Here is a 23292-nt window from a genome sequence, read left to right as displayed (position 1 = left end):
TAAAACTAGTCCAACAAACGATACTTATCGTTATAGATATAATCGCGAACGCGTGGCTTAACGACCAAAATAAGATAAGGAAATCGATTAGGTGGTATATACATATGTATAGCATACATCTTAATATTATATATGTGTATTCTGTTGCGCGTGGTTGTCACATTACAACAGACGCGAGGATTGATAACGATGTAATAAATACTTTTATTAATTTATATTATACGTTTATTAATTGTTAATATTATTATATATACTGTATATAATAATATGTATATTATATATATTCATATTTATATATTTACTTATGTATAGATGCTTCGTATGTATATATGTATATGTATAATGATGCTTACTTCAAAGTATTCAGGCGTTTCATAATTTATACGAAAAAGCGCAATAATATATCCACGATAATATGGTGGTTTTGTGTTATTTTCCATCATCTGCCCATGCTTTGGTTGCATACAATCAGTAACAAATCATCAAAACACGAATCACGTAACTCAGTAGTGTGTAGTATCTACAAACAGCGTGTATTTACCATTCAAGCTATCTCTCAGTTGTGTTTCAGCTTTGCAAAGTCAATTTCTGCATAGCTGAAACCCTCCTGGGGTGGTATAGGGGAAACTGGTGGCACCCCGTCCACTTCCGGGAGGTCCAACCTAGCGTAGTGCAGAATACTAGCACCTGGTTGTAATTTTTCATATCCTTCACTGTCGAGAGGAGAAGGGGTGGGTGTAGGAGTTGGAGTTGGTGTGGGGGTTGGAGTTGGTGTGGGTGTCGGGGTAGGAGTATCGTCAAATAACTTAGGAGACGACGGTTTAGTTTGCACTGGTTTGAACACAGAGGTATTAGGACTTGTAGCAGTCGGAGAGGCAGTAACTAGTCGTGGTTTACAGATCGTAAACTCAGCGAACCGTGTTATTACAGGGACCACCGATTGGTCTTGAGAAACTTTTGAAGATGATGATAAGTGGCCAGTATCTTTGACCGTTGAATTGGGTGGATTCACATCTTTGCCTTTTCTAGGCAACGAACTATCCACAAGTGAAACAGAGTTTGTTACAGAGAGCTTGCTAGTGGGTCGCATTACCGCGTATTCACCACTCGTATCGATCATTGAAGATTTCCCGATCTCGGATTGGGGAGTGAACGGTTTTATCGGCGACTGCGGGCTGTTTAAAGAAAATGGAAATATCGTCGCAGAAGAACCGGTAGGAGTAGCCCGAGGCGGCGAGGCAGGAGTGCTTGCCAAGCTTTCGGTTGTCGGACTCCCATTTAGGGGTAAAAAACTTGGTGCTTTTACTGGCTTACTTCCGGCCTGAATCGCAATCGGTTGAGAACGAGACTTCTCCTTCCGACTACCGCCTCTTGCCCTGCGATTATTACGACCAGTTCCACCGATATTCATATTGATATTAATATAGTCTTGCTCAGGTGTAGCGACGGGGCTCGGTCTCGGTTTAAACGTCATCTCTACATAGCCTTCCGGTGGGCGTCTAGGTTGCGGCAAATCGACAGGTGCCGTTCTCGTTACCCCTGAAGTAAATAAGTAATCGTTACAAACTTCAATTCGATGGATTCTTAAAGAGAATTTAAATTCATTGAAGCGAGACTAAACAATTGTACAGTGAATATTTTAAGTGCAGTGAAAACATCTTAGGCATTTTGAATTTGATTAATCAAATCAAAAAATAGCATTCTCAGATATATTCGAATTGTTCAAACTTTTTGCGTTTTAAAACAAATTGTACCTGGAGGTCCGTTCATTTGCATGTAGTCATCGTTGACAGGAGATGGAACTTGTTTAGGACTTGAATCAGGTCTGTGCCAGCTTTCACTCACACCTCCCATCTCTAGATAAGGCCCTTCAGCCTCTTCTACTGGCTTGAGTGTTGTTATCACTGGTTTGGGGGTGCAAGAGGATGCTGGTGTATGACTGTGATTGTGATTGGCAGTGATGGTATTGTTATTATTGTTTCTGTTCGCCTGCAATAGATAAGTTCAAAATGTAATACAGTATATCGATGAAAAAATAAATGAAACTGGTTACTATGAATCAAGAAAATTTTCTAGCGCTCAACATAGTGAGAAAATGCACCGATATTTACATTGATTACTAACCTTGTTTAGACCACTCATATCTACGTAGGAGGCAGTAGTAGATACAGGTGGTTGTCCAGGCGACATGTCGACATAGGAACTGGTGTCAGTGGCAGTGGAATATGAATGCGTTTGGGACTGGGTATATGAGGAGAGAGGAGAAGATAGAGGTGACAGAGCATTAGGCCTTGTAAAATCCAATTCCATAAGGTCCTCCATGCGCTCTGATGCCCCTGAGCAACCAGAGTTGTGACCCCAGGAACTGGACAACAGTGGGGCGGAGTTAGACTTGCTTGAAGTAGAGTGATCCGAACCAACAGGCAAAGGAGTAGCAATCACGTTTGCTAACCTCCCAATCTCGGGTCTCTTTGAGCGACTTCCTACCGAAAATGCTCGAACCCTAATGGACTCTTGTTGCGCTATTTCCAGTCTAAAGGCAAAGTATTTTGTTACTTGTAGCATCTGAATTTGTTCGGTTCAATTTTAGACTACACAAACCATGTGCGAGTACAATGAAAACAATAAAGAAAAGTTGCTTAATAGGACAAATATAAGCCAATTACCGATTCTTGCGTTGTCTGTTGGCAGGTTCTGGTCGAGACCCCACAGAGTACGCTCTGGTGGGCCTGGACTGTAAGTCCTCACCAGGTGCAAGATAGCTGGTCACCTTGTCCAAGTGATACTCAGAGAACCTTAAATCTGTACTGGGAGTCCCAGATGTGACTGAACAACTGCTGCCTCCATGTTGAGACATATCATCAGGAAAATGACCATTGTTTGGATTGGCAGGATCCATATCAACATAACCATCGTCGCCAACAGGTGCCATAGGTACATAGCCATCAGGTATTGTAGTAACTTCCTCTACGAGGGATGAGGCTCGAGAATGTGAGTGTGCATTGGTCGCAGGACTCATAGGCATATAAGCTCCCCCCCTGCCAGGACTCGAGCCACAAGGACTATACATCTCCATGTAAGAACTCTGCTGTCAACAAAAGAGGTGATTAGTAATCTGGAAATATTTCTGTGTCAAGTGAACTAGAGTACTTTCCAAACACTACAAACAAAATATATATGTTGCAAAACAACGGTTAAAATCTAATCAAAAATTGTCAACTTGGGAGTTTTTTTTTTTTTATTTTCCCATTAAAATAATGTAACATACTTACCTGAGAAGGTGACTGAGACTTGAACAGAGGTGAATATTTATGTTGAGGATTTCCAGACGACCAGATAGTATAGTCATCACCATTTTCCTCCATAATAACCGGTTCATCAGGCGTCAGTGAATGACCATATCTTGAGGCTGGCCCTTCCTCCAAAATGCTTTCTCCTCCGTCATCCATAGAAAGTGAAGAGCCCGCAGAATCAGTGGAACAAGCCCCAGATGCAGGGCTTATTGGCATAGAAGAAACTGGTGGAGAATAGGACAATCCTTTACCACACATAGAATGAGGTCGTGGTATATTGGGTGCAAGGTGAGCTGCTCTTGGATGACCCATTATAACTGTAGGATGACCCTCGCTTGACGTACGTGCTCTTGACGGAAGACTGTCACATCGTTCACGCCCTGTTGTACCTGTAATGAATATTACTAGTATTATAGTTGGATAGCAGAAGAATATAAGGTCTCAAAAAGCACACTGCCCCAGCATTAGCTCAGTATAATTTACTTGCATTTATAAATATACACAGTATTAAATGTTTATAACAAGCATTAGATCAGATGATTGAATAAAAGGAATAAAGCTACTTTGAAGAAGTAGAAACAGTTATTGGACAAAGAAAATATATCAAAAAAATGCCTGGTGATTAGCAATAAAGAGAGAAGCGCCACTGTAAGAAAATATTAAATAGCATGACAATTTAATTAATTTCATGTACTTTATTAAATTTCATCATATTTTTTTATACAATCTTGGGTAGCAAAATTTGCTTAACTTCAATGTTTATAAATAAAATTGCATAAACTGAAAAAGAAAAATTTTCATTAGAATGTGAGTGACTTTGAAAACTTTCACCCTCACTGTATACTTTAAAAACGAATACCACAATTATTTACATGTTATGGATACATGTCAGCCATAAATAATTTTTGTGCAAATTTCTCAGGTTGTGCCACATGCAGAGGTTATATGACGTAAACACTGAAATACATGTTTGGTTATTCGGGTTCTTTACCTAGAAATAATCACTAACAATACCACAATGCGAACAATACAAACAATATTACATAATGCGAAACAAAAAACATTTATAATTATTATTGTGATGAATTTGCTGAACAATTTTGACAAACCAAACAATTTATGATCAGTGTTAAATATCCCTAACAAGTTTCACAACTGTTGGAACTACCAAACATCCAATCATGTAGATAAATGCTATCATCCAATTAAACATGGAATAAAAATTTTTTCTAATATAATCAGCAACTTCGACCGTTATTGCACTATACCTTAAGAAAAAAGTGAAACTGATTTACATTGAAACTAAAATACATACAGCGTAAAACGGATCTTTTAGATGGTTGCGATTGATTGACAACAGCAGCGGCTAGGGGCAGCGACAAGGTTCTCTGATGGGATAATGTGGTGGTAGCTGTTGTAGATGTGGTCGAGGCAGTGGTGATTGTGATTTGATTAGATTGAGAGGAGGTAGGGTGAGGATGACTGGCAACTGAGTGACGACGTCTATTCGCGGTGCTGTTGGCGTTAGTCAAGGTACTCCCGGTATGTCCTGCAGCAACCCCAGTCCCAGCAGCAGCAAGCGCTGTAAACCATACAGCTAACTGTCTCGAGACTCTCGATTGCAGAGCAGTTCGATCCACCATCACTCACAATGACATTAACATTCATTGCCACAATGAGACAACACTCAACGTTGATACTTCACATTACAGATAAGCAATAATATATTTTCGATAATGATGTAACATAAACCAACGATCTTTGTGTTTAAAAATATACTTCAGCCTATCTTTATTAAGTTTCTACCATTTGTCACCTGTTGAAAACTTTTTATTTCACATTTCGCAAGACTAATACAATTATTAGCACATGTTTCGTTGACTGACGGAAAATATATTGTCTCATTGTAGGCAAAATTTCTGCATTAACCCCTGGCAATCGATTATGAATTGATAAAATACAAAATATCAAAGGAAAGTTTAGATCATTTAATGTAGTAATACAGAATTGTATTAATCAAATGTTTTGCAGTAGCCGTCTTTCAAACGTTGTAAAATTTCATATAAATTCAGCATAAGCTTAAAAAACCACAAATTGAGTGAAATTGCATGAGTTTCAAAAAATATCTTCGGTTAATTATGAATAATTAATTTAGGGTTACACATAAATGGTTAAGTAAACTTAAATGGTGATGATTGATTGTGATGACACATTAAATTCATTAAATCATTTTGGATAACCAAGACCAAAACCACCAGATACCATTTTTGTGTAAAAATCAACATAAGAGAACATATAACCCTGTGAATAATATCAAACATCAATAAATACGATTATAATTCTGTAGGAATCTGTTCATGCTCTAAGCAACGACTGCCAAGCATGGAAATAATCACACTCTAGCAAAATATTACTATTCAAAAGTGAAAAATTCCCGTACTCAGCGATGTTACCAAAAGCAAAAACTAGTTAGATCAATATATGTATAGTCTATTCAAGATCCATATACGCTGGTGGTAAACAAGCATCGAGCAACGAACTATTGAATAAGTCCATAATCACCACCAGCATCAGCAGATTGGATCTCAAATGAACTCGACATTTTAGAAGAGAGGATTGTACAACTACTGTGAGAGAAAACAGACCCGTGAGTGTATTGGAAGAGGAGATACTCTGTGAATGACTACTCTGTGAAGGAGCAGATGCAGGGTTGTTCAGCTCCCTCAACGGATCCACTTGTTCCTTGCAAGTCTTCTGTTCCTCTGTAAAGCCCGTAACCCAGGTGTGTTACTCTAAAGCTAAGTTGTGCTGTGCCTCGTCCCAATAAATTGAGACAATGCCTGATGCATGGCATAGGCAATACAAAAGTGTGTGCGCTTCATAATTTGATCATGGTCCACCGCAAAACTAAATTTTAGATTTACACCAATGAGAAATAAAACACTTCAAAAAGCCATGTCTGTATTACCTACATTAATTAGTGTCCAGTGAACTAAATTTACGTTTGATTCAAACTCGAAAAATTAGATTGTCTAAATTTTAAAGATCAGTATGATCCGATATGCTTGGTAATATCATTAGCTCAAAAAGTTGAGTGTAATCACTTTTATCTTTTACATCCTATAAACGTTTACTGGTTGCCACTCAAATGAAATTGAAAACACACGGTGAAAATGTGATTGAGGCATCACTAGTTGGGGTCAAGTCATCGCTAGCAGTAAAAAAAGTAACATTTGGAAAGTGACTAAGTTACCTCAGAATTGTTACATGAAGAAATACTAGTTCACAGATGATTATTGTCGAATTTACTGTTACCAATTTAGTGTTTCGACAGGGTTTCGATAACTTTAATTTGGAGAATCTGTGGTATAAGTTTTCATTGCCAACTGTAATCATACTGTAGATTATAGGAAACTGTCTCGGGTCTTACTTTCATTCTTCTCCAACAAAGTTATCAATTTATAAATAAATTAAAACTTTAAATGCAATTCTCTGACCTGTCCTACCTTTCTCGATCAGTAACGAGCATATACCATCTTATAAAAAAAATGGTGTATTAGGATTCAAATTGGAATTCACATTCAAATAATTTCTTTGCTCATTCGAATTATTTGCTGTACCTCAGTAAAATCGAAAAACATTTGTCCTAATTACCGCAATTATACATAAAATACATTCAGTATCCTGTTTTTGCACTAATATAAGACAAGGCTCTAACCAACTATATAAAAATGCAGAAAAAAGTGTCTCATATATATATATAACTATCATACAATTGAGAAACGTGAATGAAGTGACAAATTCTTGAAAAATGAAACAAAAACTGATCGCGATTTGCTATTAATCTTTTTTCAAGTATGATGGTGACAAATCCTATTGTTTAACACCCAAAAATAAAATAATGCAACTGTTAATCTATAAGGTATGTACTCAGCATAAATAACGTATAGGAAGGTTTAATGTGTTTATCATTACTATTGCAGCAGAGTCCGTCATGGTTATCATGGTTATCATCGTCATCATCATTGTCATATCATCATCGCCATCATCATCATCATCATCATCATAATAATAAAAATAATGATGGTAACATTGAATGTTACCAAAAATTCAATACATCTAGACTAGAACAGTTAATCATAATCTCTAACATGTTGCACACAAATAAGCACGTCATTAGAAAACTATTCACACCAATAAAACTATAAAGTGGCATCCTGCGATGAACTGTAAAAAAAACTTTCATAAACACTATACTATGGTTTCCTATGAATGAAAAGGTCAAAAAATTCTGAAATTCCAAACTCACCTGATGGAGAAAAGCCATGCAGTTTTTGCCCAGTGTGAGTTTGGCGACGTTGAAGTACAGATATTGGCTTGCTAGCTTCATTCGCAGAGGAACTGCGTGTTCTCGGTCGTGGCCCAACTTCCTCTTTACTACTACTAGTGTTGCTCATAGAGTTTAAAATAGCTGCATGCATATTATGCGCAATGTTGCTATCTTCCGTTTCCATCCAAAATTCTCCTACCCCTGTGACCGCTGACCTGCCCACCTCCATGTAAAAAATGCGATCCATGTAGCCACATCGCCTGATGCACATCAGCTGCATGAAAGAAATAAATAAGAATATGAGAAAAATAAGAGATTTGTATTTGATGAAATATTTTCATGTTAAATATCATCAATGTCAGATAATCTCAAGAGGGAGATACAAAGATATTTGTGATAAACGATGATCATATCAAGACCGGTTGACTTACAGAAAATACAATAGAGTCTGAGTTGTTCTTAGCTCCGATTTTAACCAAGCTTAATGTTCGATCGGTTAGACATAGTCTATATGGTCCTTGAATGTTTTTGCGTTCTCCAAGTCCCTTTTTCTGCATCGTGACCTGCCAAACGTGTTCTGAAAATTGATGCAAACAGAGATCATTGTACATAAGTTAATTAATTTTGCCGAATGAAATTGGGAAAGAAAAAAGTAACGAATCTCACCAAAGGTAGGACGAGGTTGTTCGCCATCAGGAACATCTCCTCCTTGGAGTAGAAGCATAGAGTTTAACCAATCGTCGAGTTCTTTCTCGCTGTCGAGAATCAAGCAGAAGCATTCGTCTTTGGTATAAAGAGCAATGACGTTACGATATTTGGTGTCAACGCGCTTATTGATGTTGAAACAGCTGTGCAATGATATACTTCGTTTTGGAAGCTGCTTGTTCTCAAATTTCTTCTTGCTGTCATAATACTCCAAACACGCGCTAAATCCGGGAGCTTCGCCGCGAAGTACGAAATATTTCTTCTTGGTAGTTTTGAGCTTCCGTAGGTGACCGGATTTAATGACCGGACCGCCCGAGGGGGAAACTGGGCTCCTGCCCGAAGACATCCCGCCCGAGGATCGAGGATAGCGAATTGAGGTTAGGAATTGCGTTCTTCGTGATGGATTATGAACGCGGGGGCGATTACGAGGAGCACCATTTACATTCCACGCCGCCGTTCCACATGCACGAAGGTGTTGGTTTACATGCTCCCAATCATAAGCCGCGCCCGAATCAAAAATTCGTACAATTTTGAATAAAGCAGGTTGTACCGAGGAACAGCAATAGCAGGACGATACGCGCAGGTGGGTGGGTGGTTGAACTCACAATCGCGACTTGCGTAAAATGCTTGCCGAGTAAATAGGCTACTGCCAAGGGCAGGGTAATTTTTCATGCGCAATACGAGGCAATACCAAAACACGTTGTGTCTAAGGTAAATGAGAGACATGTGAGGCAAATACCTAAATATATTTAAATTGATATAATTTTCCACACATGTAACATCCACCCGCGAATAAAAACACTCGTAAAGGTATATTCGAGAAATATGCATAGAGTGGTCACATCTGCCGCGAGGTGAAAATTTGACGAGTGCAGAAATTCCTTATTTGGAGCGAATTTGAATCCGCAAACCCTCGTGCATTATCAATGACAATCAAGAAACTAGACACGACGTTCCACTGCTTACGACGGGTACAAAACAGCGCGTCACAGATCCGCGGTACGCACAGATTTTCTAATTACACGCTAGGCAATAAAATAGGCGTTCGTATCCATCTTGGAAAGGTCATGTGTATGGTTAAGCTCCGCAGTTGTAAACAAGCTGTACGCAGGCGCCAGTCGCTCAACCGAAGGCAGCGACTGGATACGCGATACTAGCTATACGCCACATGGGCCCATCGTGTTCCAGTGTATTCGGGCGGAATTGTTCACCCGGAATTAAGAATGTTGATAATGTATTCGGGAAATCGACCGTCCCTGTAAAATTATTCCCAGTACCGTCTGCCCGTCTTTTTCGCACGGCTAAATTGAAGATCCTTTTTCCCGGACGAGGTGAATCTTCAATCGCTCTGATCACACTTTTTGATTCTATTTAATAAATCTCGCACTCTGATTCTCCAAGTCATGCAACGGAAAGAATTCCACTTCACGATTCAGATCAGAAGTTACGTGGGAAAATGAACGCATTACAATTTTGTTGAAAAATTCTTTTAACATCTAGAAATTCTGTGACTTTCAGGCTCAGTCAAACCCATTTATTTTCTTGTTTTTGAAAATGCTTTCTACCCTTTGAAACATTACACGCATGTGAACAGCATTGCATAGAATAAAATTAGTATGCATTTATTTATTTGTATAAAAGTTAGATGGTCTACATAAAATATATTTTAGACTTTTTCGCGAGCAGGGAAAATTGGATTATCACTTCATACCGAAAATTAGCTTTCTTAGACCTTTAATAATGGAGATTCTTTGTTTCTACATTATTATACAAGTTTTGAAGTAATAAAACTCTTCGATAACAATTAATTCAAACGAGGAAATAGTAATTACGTTCACGGTTAATTCGTAATACTAACATTGTATCTTTATCCTAACTCCGAAAACATGTCAAGATAAGTAAGGCCTTATCAACGATTTTAGTCGAAGCTTTAGCATTGGGTAACAACAATTATATATATCCATAATATTTGGTATAGCGTTTTGGCGTTATCTGGGTCTATCCGACACGTGTAGAGGTTGGAGAAATAAAATTAATTTATCAATACAACAGAACTTTTTTCAAGTTATCCCAATTTAGATACTCTAACGAAATTGATTTAAATTAATTTTTTTTATAACCTAAAAGTATTACATATGGATTAGAAATACTAGATTTTCGCCTCGAAGCTTTATCATGGCTCGATTTTTTTTAAAAAGAATCGATAGTAGAAGGAATCAGTAAGTGGCATACATTACACTTACGCATTGTATGCCATAATAACATGATCATAATTTTTAAATAATAGTAAAATTATGAATAACAAAAACGGAAAAGAAAAACGAATCACTTGTAATTTGGCTTTACGTATTTATGCAACACGTAATGGTCTGGTCTACCTGACAAAAAGGCTGTGTGACATATCGTAGACATGAGTTTGTAACGAAGTACCTCTATTTAAACTGAAACATAGATTGTTTTCAGATAATACTGCATTAAGATTCATTACTGAACGAATTCGTAGTCAACTAAATGAAGACGCGGATTATCTGAAGAGAAAAGCCGATGCTTCAAAGATGTTTAGATGTACGATACACGTATGTACGATACACGTATGTGCGCTAACCTGAAAAAAACGTCTTAAAAAATCTAATGAACTTTGTATCCACGTGTATCATGGGCAACTGCGCCAATTTCTCTGTGCTCGTGAAAAGGCGCGAGTTTCTACAGATAATAAAGTTTCTCCCATAACGATTGGTGAGGCTCCATCTGTATACTCTGACCGACTAGGAATGCAAGTTTATGCGCATATTGACAAGGGGCAGGTACTCTAACAGTACCTGGCCAGTTGTAGTACATGTGGCAGAGTTTAAAGCTCAGTCTTTGCACATGATCAGTCTTCATTTCACTTGTGTCATGAATAACCAAGTAGTGAGTCGGTGAAACGGTACCTTGACGAACGTTTTGACTAACTAAGAAAAAGTCGTAATAGTTACGACGTGTTATTGTGTGGTCCACCACTGTTCCAGGAGGAGGATTAGCTAAACGTTTTCCCTGTAATACAAAAATTAGAACATTTAGGTAATGAGTCTTCATTGTGTTTGCCAATGAATCAAAGACAGATATTCTGTACTACACGAACTTCACGGATACCTGAATTGTAACAATTTACAAATTTACACATGGTATATTCTCACCTCTTTCAAGAAAATTTTTGTGTTGATCCTCTTTTGTACAATGATGACAGTAAGCGTGGGCTTATAGTCTGGAGCAATCAATGCAAAGGATTCTTCTAATTGCTTCACTTCAAAATTTTTGATAACCTCTAATTGACCATCACCCACACCATCACGATATATTATTATTCGAGTAGGAAAACGCTGATTAACCTGAGAATGGGTACGTGAGTAAGTAATGTACGTAAGAGTAGTAAGTATTACAGTCTTCCAAAAAGAGAGTATTGACTAATCTTTTGCTTGGAAAAGTAGGTAAGAAGCAATTATGGAAAGTTAGTAACTGCACAGTAGTTAAATTTCATAATTAATGCATGTTACGATGATTCATTAGATACCTTGAAGTAAGCCTTCAACGCTGAAATCAGGCACACTTTTAGAGCGTCAATTAACTCTTGATTAGGTCTGTGCAGACAAACTTTACTAAACCATCGTGTGAAAGGTTTGTCAAGACTGGCCACAAAACCAGCAACACTTCCGTGTTTGCTCTGACCTGCACCTGCATGATGTATATCGATCCCACAGACCATAACATTATCCTGTATAATAGTATAAAACCACAATTTTTAACTTGCCAACGATGAAAATTGTCATGTACAAAGGGTGAATAGAATAAATGTAATAAATATTATATGTTTCAAGTGAACATACCATGGGTGATTTTAAGGCCCATAGAGTGCCACCAAGCTTGCAATTTATTTGCAACGCAATTTTCTGGGTAACACTTTTGAGCTTGTCTGGACGATTTATTGTTCTAGAAATTATCACTTGAGATGCAATCGGCATTTCAACACAGCAAAGTCTGGGAAAAATTTATTAACAATAAATAAGTAGTGATAACGAACAACAGTAATATCAACAAATTTCAGCTCAGTTATGAACATTCAGTTATCTACTATGATAGCCTTGATCAAAATTTCTACTCACTTTTTGACAGCTGCATATCTATCATTGCGATTTGTAGGAAACACAATGACCATTATTTCCATTGTCGGGGATATATTTTGTCTTAACTCTCTTAAAAAAGTTTCGGTTCGGTCATCTTTTAGCTTAATTAGATGGCCAACCGAAACTTGCATTCCCATGGCCTCACCGACCTTTGGGAACATCTGGCTGAAATCTTCTGCCGATTTGGAATCCCTTTGGCAGTAAATGAGACACCAATTTTTCAGACCAGGCTAAAACGGAAGAGACTAAATCAGGTCTCGCTGATAGTAAGCAGGTAATGACGAGAAATCAATCATGAAATATTAAGCTAGTCAAACAATTATATATTAGTGACTAATTGATTGAACAGAATAAAATTATTTACTTGCGTAAAATTTTTTTTCATCAAGTTGAAAGAATTGAGAATAAAAAAAAAAAAATTTAACTAACTCTGAACCCATTAAATTGTTATATTGTTGTTGTATGTATACACGATACTATGACACACACACGCGCGCAATGTCACATGTATTATTAACATAGAACTTACAGTACTCAGCATTGGTAAACGACATGCAGCACTATTCCAATCAGCATTAGCCTGACCTTGGACTTGTTTGTTATTTCCAAAGAAAATTGTCTCTGTTGGTACGACTCTTCCAGGAAGGGCAACGACATGGTCAGCCAAGTTCAATCCCCAGCTGGCCAACAATTTGCGAGCAATTTCATTTTTCTTTACTTCTTGAATGAACCGGTGAGCCACATCAACACGATGCTCAGGCGATATTCTTGTCACTTCTGATAAATCTTTCATCACTTTAAAATCTTGTCGCATAGACTCAGTGAGGCCGGACAGGTAGCACAACTCCGGAATCAAGTCAAGACTTTCCTCAATTTGCTTTTGATTTATGTAACGAAACGAAATAGATTTTTATTTACGAATACCAAACAATTTCATCGCAAAGTATATATAAAATATATTGAATAAAAAATATTAAAGGCGATTAATTTCACAAACAAACAATCTTAAGTATATCGGACTTAAGTCTGTCTTACCTCGCCAGAGGGAAGTCTTTTTTTGGCTCTATGTATCAGAAGAGGTTGTTTTTGGTCTCTGATTTCAATATTCCAGTGATTCTTGTAGTACTGGTAAAGGCTCATTTTGCTTTGTGGATCTTTGCTCAAAGTGAACTCTTTAAGAGGATTTTCATCCCAATTTATATCATCAATACGATAAACTTTGTTGTTATAACGAGTTAATACTGATACACCCATTAATTCTTTCATAACTGCATCTCGAAAGTGACCAGACGAGTGTTTGGTATACACTTGGTTGCTAGCAATAAAATACATAAAATTATTCAAAGATGACAGTTTAACAAAATATTTCCCACAGATCTTAAATATCGCATATAACACTCTCAAATTTCACTTACATGAGATCACGCACAGTTTCTGTGCGCAAGACTCTATGAGTGCTCTCTAGGCAAAGTTGAAGGCCGCCTTCATATTCATCAATGGCTGTAACATATCCTGGCCACAATTCCAACCTATGTTGGGGCACAGAATGAGCTGCTCTAGAATTGAAATGCTTTTGCCCAATTTGTACTAAATCCAAGGCATGCATTACACGCTTGAATAAAACATTGAAAAGCCCGGGGAGTTCACCAAGTCGACGCTGTCTCTTGAAAATTATCGTTAGCTTAACGATCGAACCATCCATCGGATGTTCTGATTGAAGCTCTGTCCTCTACATAAGTCTACATTAGTATCATACTCAATTAAAAATATGACATAAGTTACCATACAATGAAGTATGGAATGCTTACATTTTCTGGTAATGGCTGGGCGAGGTGTAAAGTCACTCCATTGAATATTTTTGCTTCACCAAGGGTCACTGAATGTTGGTACAGCAATTTACTTCGTAAAGGACGTGAATCCAGGTCGGGAGAGTACTTGACTTCGTACTCATGTACGCCTCGACCTTGGTCCACGTTCAGGCGTATATAATTGGCATTCAAATCAATTCTACAAGTATATGAAGGCACCAGTTTTGATCATGAATATAATATTAACTGTATAATTTTATACTTAAAACTTCAAATCCATAACCATAGATGAAAATTTCAACAAATGCTCGGCATATTTAGAGTCAAAGGTTTGTACTCACGTTGTGCCAGCAAGACCTTGACGTGATATCACTTCAGATTCAACAACAGACTCAGTAATTGTCAGACTAGCCATTGCACTGATTGCTTGATTTGGTAAGTCACCCGAAAGTCCTGGAGGGGTGAATTGCATTGAAGTTTGAGACGTCACTGGAAACCTGTTTCATTAATTAGAGCCCAATTAACTGTTATTCAACTTCTGGAGATATCAAAGTTTGAAGAAATCAGTATTATTTATCATCATGAATTTCTTCAATATCAATTGATTGATTTGGCGTAATGGATAAGTCAATGTTGGACTTACGGGGTTTGCTTTTTCATTAAACTAAGAAGTGAAGCTCTGCCACGAGCTTGTGGAGGTTGCTCAGAAATTGGTAATGCTTGAGCTGATACGGGTTGCTGAGAAATTGTCGATATTGGGGCTGGTTCCGAACTTGGAATAATTTGAGCTGGCCCTTCTGTTGATTTTTTAATAAGTCCTAACAGCGCAGCACGACCACGACCCAAACTTGGGGCCAGAGTCCCCGGATTAGGAATGGCAACTGGGGTGAAACTTGGTGGTGGGGTTGGAGTATCTCCTCTGCCGGTCTGTTTTTTCAACATATCCAAAAGTGATCCCCGGCCCATCGGAACACCACGTCCGATCGGCCTTAATCGTTCATCCGCCATATCTATGTGATAAAAATCAAATTGAAGCATGATAATTTGATCTGAATAAAGTCTAAATTAAAAGTTGTTCACTTCATTTATCATCCTAATAAAGCATGTTTACCCAATTGAATAATTCTAATAGTATTAGGAAACAAAATTTCCATTAGATTTGTACAAAAAATCTATGATCCATTTTCCTCATTTTATAACCTATAATAGAAAATGAAGGTTAACAACTGAAAGATGAAAACAGATTCAAATAATCGTTCCTGACGTCATATTCCCACGCCGCAAATATTTAAGGCATAACACGTGGTTTACAAGAAAACATCCTTCTTTCGATTGCTTGAAAGTCCTGATTAAACTTAATACACTTACTTTTCAAAGCTTTGCTACAATCAGACACAACTAAATGATACTGTTCCTATTTTCACTGTGGTGTAATTCTTTATAGCGTTCCCCACCTTCGTGGTTCCAGTTATCAGACACAAATACACCGATATAAATATTTAGGCAGGCTTAACAGATCAGGGCTCGCGGGAATTTTGTTCGACAGGCCTTTGCGCACTTCTCGTAGGCAGAATCGACCGAGAAGTGAAGACTAGATACAGACACTGTGACGCGGTTTTTTTATACCTAATATTATATTTATGTATGAAGTATAAAATTACTGTGTTCAATATTTATTCCGTTTAATATGAATTAAATGCATTTCATGTGAAAAATGTTATTTTCCAGCTTAATCCAACTGTATCACGTAACCGCCTGAAAGTAGTTAACGCCTAAGTTAACGGACGTGAATTATTCGCCTCGAAAGTCATTTGAAAACATACGTAGAACCTGTAGTGTGTACTCTTACACTGTGGAAAAAAGAAAAACTGGGAAAGTTAAGTCTTATGGATTTGTCCATAATAACAATTAAGTATATGTATATTTCTACCAACGCAGCCTGCCGGTGGAGTCGGCGGCTTGTGGTAACTGGCAACTCTGCATGCCGATTTCGCACTGCATGGAACCGACGCTTTTTCGACGTGCATCACACATTTGCAACTGCATGCGATGCCTACACGACGCCATCGTACCGATTACGCAGTTCTGATGACTAAAGATATTATCGTGAGAATACTGACCAGTTCTTGGTGATGCTGAGTACAATTCTGTCGTACTCGAAGAGATCTGGCAAGCAGATGACAGCTAGAAGCCGTGAGTTCCTTTTGCTGATTGTACGGTACTCGACTCAGTGTATCAAAGGACTGAAGATATATATCAAATTGAAGAGAAAGAAGTTCTGAACTCGCTCTTACGATCGCGACGGTCTAGACCTGTTGACGGTCCGTCATCTACTGAACGTGAACGTCGTAAACCGTCGAACGTCCAACATGAGTTTGCTCGCCTCTTGTTGCGAGCGTCGGAAGAACGCACTGATGTATATGAAGACGGCTGCGGAATGACCGCGTGAGAAGGTGTGGAGTGATATCAAGTACCGGAGAAAAAAGAGTATAGGAATTACCATTGGAATTACATACCGTCCATGATCTTCTACTGCCAGCCTTCAATTGTGCATGCGTCGTATAATGTACCGTTGCTGAAGTAAACAAACTGAAAGACGACATGGTCGAATGATAATACGACCTTTCCAAAAGGAGCGAAACCTGAATAAGATGTTCGGTTGTGAGGAAGAAAAAAGAACATGTAAATCAGCAATCACGTGAAAAAAAAAAATTAAATTTATAGGCCCATACTCGTGAGCAATATTGCATCCTTTTACTTTTACCAAAGTTTTCTTCAAACTTGTTGCACGTGTAGTGAAGCTTATTGGCTAATCATTTAAACCGCCCAAATAAATCCTTCAGCTTACTTGCATTAAGAGTCGAACCCAATGTTTTCATGAAGATGAAATTGGCAACGTTATCATAACGATTCACGTTTCGGAAAAAATCGTTATTTCGCAATTTTAGGAATATCTGACGATGCGATAAATTGTAATAAAGAACAATATATTCGTATTTTGGGAACTTAATTACTTCAGTTACTATAAATTTGCGAAACAGTGCCCCCCCCCCACATTTCGCTACGTTCACGTTACTAACTCTAGCTCTCTAACTCTTATGTTTTCAGCATGATATTGTGAACTTACTACCTAGCTAGGAACCCTTGCAACGAGTGCAATCAGGACTGCCATGGCCTGCAAGACTACCGTTTTAACGGTAGATCTGCTATTTTCGACTCGGTATACCGCTCAACCGTTTTTACATGAATCCGGCCGCATTTTTAAATTAGGGTTACAAGTTTTACTATTAATTGTTAACTCTACCTACTGCTTTACACTATTATCACCCTCATCTTGATATTTTTTTTTTGATTTTCAATCACGTTGACTGAAGACTATGGTATACCTATATGTAAAATAGATAATATTCCTTTGATAAAAAAGGAAATTGTCATTTGATTTTGTGTCTAAATTTTACTTTTTCTTACTTTTGATTAGAAAAAAATTTGATTTTAGTTCACACTTTGTAAAATAGATATTATCATTGATATTATAGATCAAATCATTTTCAAATGAAAGAGTATTTTGTCACGAGTCAAAGTGCCAATTTTTTTTGTTTGTGCTTCAACTGCGTTTTCTTAGAGCTCGCTACTGCTTCCTGTAGAGGGCACCTCGTAGCCCTGGGTACAAACAGACCAAATAGACAAACTGTACTGTACAAACATAAGTTTTCAAATATATGTAATGAAAATTGATAAGTCAGTGTGAATTTATTTCAACGCGAAGATTATTATCGATCTATTGATGCTATCCCAGCCTCTCGAAAGATTCAAACTTGGATAAATATCATACTAGCTGACTAGCTGACTAGAACAAAAATTTCCTCAAAGACGAGCAACATAATTTTTAAGAGGCGTAATTTTATCCAACCAAAAGTGGACTGTTAATTACCTCTGGGTTGTATGATTGGTCTTCTATGTTTCATATATTGCTAACATTCACTGTGGTGGTCCGACATCTCCCTTACCAATGGCCACTGTATTCTTTTGCTTGCTTGTCTGCAAGTATTGTGTGCTTTCATATTTTTATATCGAGTTACACAAGAATATTATTCATAGTATTTATAGGTAACGCTGCCCGAATCTGATTCACCAATTTTCTCTCAACTAGTTTAGAGGATTGTTGAACACAAAACTTTTCAGCAAAAATCTATGTTATACAAAAGTTGCAAGGCTTCACAAAATACATCAAGTCGTGGTATTCGATTGACCTTAGTCAAAGCTGCCAATGTCATATTAAAATCGACATGGGATGGTTTTTACCCTTAAAACTGAACCACTACCTATCAGTATACCAAAATATGTATTAAATATTTTCGACTGGTCTACAAGTATGCCAGGTTTTAACAAAATTTCTGTGTCACGCTAGGGTAACTTTGATTGTTCGACCCCTGACTAACAATAAGCAATAACAGATTGTTTAGCGTATTTTGTAAAATCTAATGCTAATCTTTAAGCGATAAATTAGACATTATGATACGTTATACATAGATACTGATTTCGAATGAAATATTATGTGCCAAAACTGTGGATGGTCGTATTATGAAAACTTTATTTTGTATACATGCGTAATTATTTATAATATATATTTATTCATTTATATTCTCATAGTATTTATAATATGTATTTACATGGTTTTTACTTCAAATAATTATTTAGAATGAAATTACAATAATAAACTATAAAATGATTCAAACAACAAATAATTTAATTTACCTGTGCGTGAGACTTGATGGTATTTTGAAATGATTGTGTGTTTTAATTTCTTAACGGCAGCTCGCGGTACAGATGGCAAGAGAACATTTTAACTTGAGCTAATTTTACGCTTTTCCGTATTTATGTCCGCGCGCGTACATAGTTTTTACAAGTAATCATGGCACTTAGCACACTGGCATGTTTCTGATTTCTATCTTTAGGCAATGAAATGTGGGCGATCGAATTCCAACAATTGTTTTAAATCCTGTTTGCATTGTAAGGAATTATACATAGTTTAAAAAAAAAAAGATCAATTTACATCTTGGGGCATGATTTAAGACTTGATTACAGAAGTGTAGTAATGCACCAATTTTCCGAGTATAGTTAATGAATATTTAAAAAAAAAAAGACAATTATAGAATTCTAAATTAGCTGCAGTCTGGTCGTATTTAAACTTAGTAAAATTATTCAATTTATTTACAAGAATAAACGATATTAGCATTAACGATGTCATAAAATAACTTTCCATATCTCTCCCTCCTGTAACCACTTTTCTTCAAAATATGAATTTCGCAGAAAAGTATATGATTTTAACATGAATTTTTACTACTAAACGAAATGAGTGAAATGAAGAAAAGAAGTGCAAAGCGGAGGGTTCAAGGAAGCAAGTTTACGCATATTTCCAAATCCCACTATCAAACCCAACCTTGTAGCTCAGCCAATAAAGAAATTTGGTAATATTCGAAGATAATGATTATGTTTACATAAACAATAACAATTAAACCCAACAGATTAATGAAACTCTGCACAGCATAGGGCGTATGGACAAATACGCGCAGAAGATTATGACTGTATATATGGCCTTAAATTTATCACTATAGGCCCACTTGTTGATTCCCTGATTAGAGTTACTTTGTAGATATGTTACACATTTTATATACTAATCTATTGAAGTTGGATACCTATTACATTATGAACAATCGCTCAGAACCGAATACTATATTTTTGGGATTCATACATGCGCTAATCTGTAGTTGCTACCCACGATTCTTTCATAATTACTCACAAGTCTTACATATTTATGAATGTAATTTTTTTAAAACAATGACAACAATCCTGGTTATTTGTTGAGCGTATCAACGTTTTCCTACTTTCTGGGTGGTAGTCATGAATACGATAAATAAGGAACTGGTTCTTTTCTTAATGACCTTCTTTCTCTAATTCCTTATTGCCGCCTATTTTATGAAGGAACTAATTTGTATATTACAATACAGAAGCAAGCTTCCTAGATATTCATCAGACCGCATAGCTAATTTTTGGCATTTCACCCTGGACTTGTGCTGATATCAAAGTCTTTTCCGCAATCTATCCTTTACTAATATTCAATTGTGTTCTGACTCACTCTCATCCCTGATTGGACACTAGCTGATGACCTACAATCGTGTCTTTGCATGAAAAAATGTTGAAGGCGAATTGAGCAGCGATACCAAAAATGATTGGGTCATTTTTTTTCTTTTTCGATTAAACAATAATTGACGAAAGTACAGCATATATTAAAACTACAACAATATGACATCATCTGTGTTGAAGTATATCTATATATTACGAAATCAGTGAAATTCTATTGCTTTTAACATCCGTAATTACGTTTTTTCGACGAAAAAGAAAAAATACTCATAATACTAAACTTAGACGCATATAAGAATACGACTTTTTTCGAATGCAAATACGCAATTCTCGTAAATATTTATGGACTCTGGTACGGTAGAACTCATCATAAAAGCTGCCGCCGCAGAGATGTCGCATCAAGTGTAATTGGCATTCAAAATCGATCAATTACGCCATCATCTGCACTTAGTTTAAAAAAAAAAGATACCTAGATCCTTTAGCGTTCTTCAGGAGTTGGCCGCCAAGGAATGGCTATGAGAGAAGTGACTGTGGCAAGTTTTATTCTACCTGATATAGCATTTACGCCAAAGCGATCGAAGTTAATCCGTCCAATTAATTGCTGTTCTTTAGTGTCGAACCCGCCATGAGATATTTGAAAAAATACTCGCGGCAAGTAATCAATAGTTATAATTAATTATAAAAATATACTCTGCCAATCACGCGGTCATCCGAGTGATGGGTAAACAACTGTATAGAGAGCCTTCTGGCTAATCACGGAGTTTGGGTTAGAAATCATTGTCCCATCCAGAAGTGTCATCAAGAGGTGGTGGATCCGAATCTGGTGGATACACATCAAAGTTTGCGGTGTCTATTGCACTGCGAATTCGAGGCATGATTGGTGGCTCCAGTGTTCTTGCTCGCAATCCTTCCCAATTGAAGCCATCGAACCACCTAGTTGATGCGAAAAGTGAATGAAAATTAAAAGAGCAGTGAAAATGGTGATAATTAATTTCGATCTCCATCTTAGAATGACTTACTTATGCTTTTGTATTTCGCTAATGCCACCCTTTTGATATCCAAGGCGTTCCGCAGGATTATCCCTACAAATTGAATCAGTAAGTATATTAATAGCTCTTAGTTTATCTATCATTTTGAATACTCAATTATAATTCAATACGTGAATCACGGCCACAGTTTTCATCGCCGACTCATTACGGAATACGATTTTTTCAACCAACACTAAATATAGTGTGTGCATAATTTATAATATAATTAAAAACTCGTACCTGCACAGTTTTTTTATCAGGGCAGTTGCATTCCGTGTAATAGACCTTGGGAATTCTATGGCATCTATTCCTTTTAATATTATGTTGTAGGTCTTCATGGGATCGGCTCCCGTGAACGGTGGTGTGCCTGTTAAGAGTTCATACATCAGAACTCCAAGGGACCAATAATCTGCACTGATGTCATGTCCTTTGTTGAGAATTACTTCTGGCGCAACATATTCTGGAGTGCCACAGAACGTCCAGGTTTTTTTTCCGTTTTCCAAATGTTTGGCAAAACCGAAGTCTACTAATTTGACATATCTGAAAGAGAAATTGATTCAAGTTAGAAAATTCGGCATAGATAAGCTCACAGTAATTGGACTATGATGTACATACTTTAATGTTCATAAATTGGAAAGAGAGAATATTAATTTACCCCTGGCTATCCAATAAAAGATTTTCAGGCTTGAGATCTCTGTAGATAATATTTCGCGAATGAAGATAATCGAAAGCTTCCACGACACATGCAGTGTAGAATCTGGTAGTGCTATCATCAAAATGTCCTTTGTCCCTTAGTATCGTCCACAATTCTCCTCCAAGACAAGCTTCCATCAGCATGTACAAGTATTTCTTATCTTTGAAGGTTTTGAACAATTTGACGACAAAGTCGCAGTCGGCCTCTCCCATAATTTTTTTTTCAGACATAATGTGCTGTTGCTGACGAGTTTCTACTATTTGTGACTTTTTCATTTGCTTCAAGGCGAACGACCGGCTGTTGTCACCGGCAATTTGTACCAGTTCTACTCTGCCAAAACCACCAACACCAAGTGTCGCCAACGGACGTAAATCTTGTAACCGCAATTCTCTGAATTCCTCGTTGAGCCTATTTCCACAGGAAAAGAAAAATCGTGTGAAAATATTGAGCACGTTGATCACATTCACGAAAATGGTTACACTTTCATTGCAGACTTCACTTTTACTCAAGTATGCCATTCTCATCTGTACTAGCTCATATTTCACTATGCAGTACTCTGAACTAGAAATCTCACAAACTAAAGCAAAGGCGTTTACTGAAATCGAGACTCCAGGAAAACTGTAGTAAAAAGTGTCAGTTTCAAGTGTAAAAATTATTAAGAAAAAGAATTCACAACAAACATGCTCCAAGATAACAGCTATCCTGTAAAATAAATTGAGGATATCTTCGTACTGCACAAATTTGTACTAGCCTTTCGTGGTGTAACACGTACCGCGAATGCAAATTTGTACAGAGTAGATGAGAGTTTTTATATTTAGCGATATTATTAGGCCCTATATCCGCATATTCACCATTTTTATAGGATATGATATTGTTAGTCACGACTCTGTTAGCCTATAGACTTGGCATCACTGGCAAAAACTAAGGCTAGGAAATAAGCAAAGGTTGGTAGCAGTAGGTTGGAAGATGCTGGACAACAAACAAGTCAAGACACAAGTGCACACAGAGAATAAATTCATCATATTTACCCATTTCACAATCCTTAGAATTAATAGAAAGAAAATATAACACACTTCTTGAGTTAAGCATGAAACAAGGTTTTAATATTGGTTTTTTTATTAATTAGTCATTAA

General features: G+C 37.1%; 3 protein-coding genes across 12 annotated transcripts in view; all 3 read right to left on the bottom strand.

Moving 5' to 3' along the window:
* Positions 1 to 231: 231 nt before the first annotated feature.
* On the bottom strand, positions 232 to 9454 carry LOC107219417 (insulin receptor substrate 1). Of its 5 annotated transcripts, none has more exons than XM_015657630.2 (10): positions 8290 to 9454; positions 8055 to 8200; positions 7603 to 7897; positions 5939 to 6055; positions 4609 to 4875; positions 3273 to 3682; positions 2667 to 3088; positions 2125 to 2533; positions 1755 to 1989; positions 232 to 1539 (listed from the first exon to the last, which is right to left on the bottom strand). In XM_015657630.2, the coding sequence occupies exons 1-10, from the start codon at positions 8672 to 8674 to the stop codon at positions 557 to 559; spliced, it is 3669 nt and encodes a 1222-aa protein (XP_015513116.1). In that variant the 5' UTR covers positions 8675 to 9454; the 3' UTR covers positions 232 to 556. The 5 variants fall into 5 exon arrangements, with proteins under 5 accessions (XP_015513116.1, XP_046585756.1, XP_015513117.1 ...); XM_046729800.1 differs by having other exon boundaries at positions 233 to 1539; positions 2667 to 3085; positions 8290 to 9453; XM_015657631.2 differs by lacking the exon at positions 5939 to 6055 and having other exon boundaries at positions 233 to 1539; positions 8290 to 9453.
* A 386-nt stretch (positions 9455 to 9840) lies between these two features.
* Positions 9841 to 16834, bottom strand: LOC107219430 (piwi-like protein Ago3). 4 transcript variants are annotated; one of them, XM_046729803.1, is made up of 13 exons: positions 15665 to 15937; positions 15408 to 15496; positions 14940 to 15306; positions 14638 to 14793; positions 14297 to 14495; positions 13904 to 14217; positions 13524 to 13803; positions 13018 to 13365; positions 12468 to 12718; positions 12192 to 12342; positions 11879 to 12079; positions 11505 to 11696; positions 9841 to 11361 (listed from the first exon to the last, which is right to left on the bottom strand). In XM_046729803.1, exons 2-13 carry the CDS (start codon positions 15448 to 15450, stop codon positions 11032 to 11034), a joined length of 2832 nt encoding a protein of 943 aa, XP_046585759.1. In that variant the 5' UTR covers positions 15451 to 15496; positions 15665 to 15937; the 3' UTR covers positions 9841 to 11031. The 4 variants fall into 4 exon arrangements, with proteins under 4 accessions (XP_046585759.1, XP_046585761.1, XP_015513138.1 ...); XM_046729805.1 differs by lacking the exons at positions 15408 to 15496; positions 15665 to 15937 and adding an exon at positions 16813 to 16834; XM_015657652.2 differs by lacking the exons at positions 15408 to 15496; positions 15665 to 15937 and adding an exon at positions 16417 to 16710.
* A 2599-nt stretch (positions 16835 to 19433) lies between these two features.
* Positions 19434 to 23292, bottom strand: part of LOC107219420 (cGMP-dependent protein kinase, isozyme 2 forms cD4/T1/T3A/T3B) — a 31847-nt gene continuing 27988 nt past the window's right edge. For all 3 annotated transcript variants that reach the window (XM_015657637.2, XM_015657639.2, XM_015657638.2), the window contains 4 exons: positions 22121 to 22567; positions 21706 to 22005; positions 21457 to 21519; positions 19434 to 21370 (listed from right to left, as the gene is read on the bottom strand). In XM_015657637.2, the coding sequence (XP_015513123.1) occupies positions 21205 to 21370; positions 21457 to 21519; positions 21706 to 22005; positions 22121 to 22567 (976 nt within the window). In that variant the 3' untranslated portion in view covers positions 19434 to 21204. The remainder of the gene's footprint in view (positions 21371 to 21456; positions 21520 to 21705; positions 22006 to 22120; positions 22568 to 23292) is intronic.

The sequence above is a fragment of the Neodiprion lecontei genome, chromosome 1 (assembly GCF_021901455.1).
Source record: "Neodiprion lecontei isolate iyNeoLeco1 chromosome 1, iyNeoLeco1.1, whole genome shotgun sequence".
In the NCBI taxonomy this organism is placed as follows: domain Eukaryota; kingdom Metazoa; phylum Arthropoda; class Insecta; order Hymenoptera; family Diprionidae; genus Neodiprion; species Neodiprion lecontei.
The sequence above is the reverse complement of the archived record's forward strand: the minus strand, read 5'-3'. Positions and strand labels throughout refer to the sequence as shown.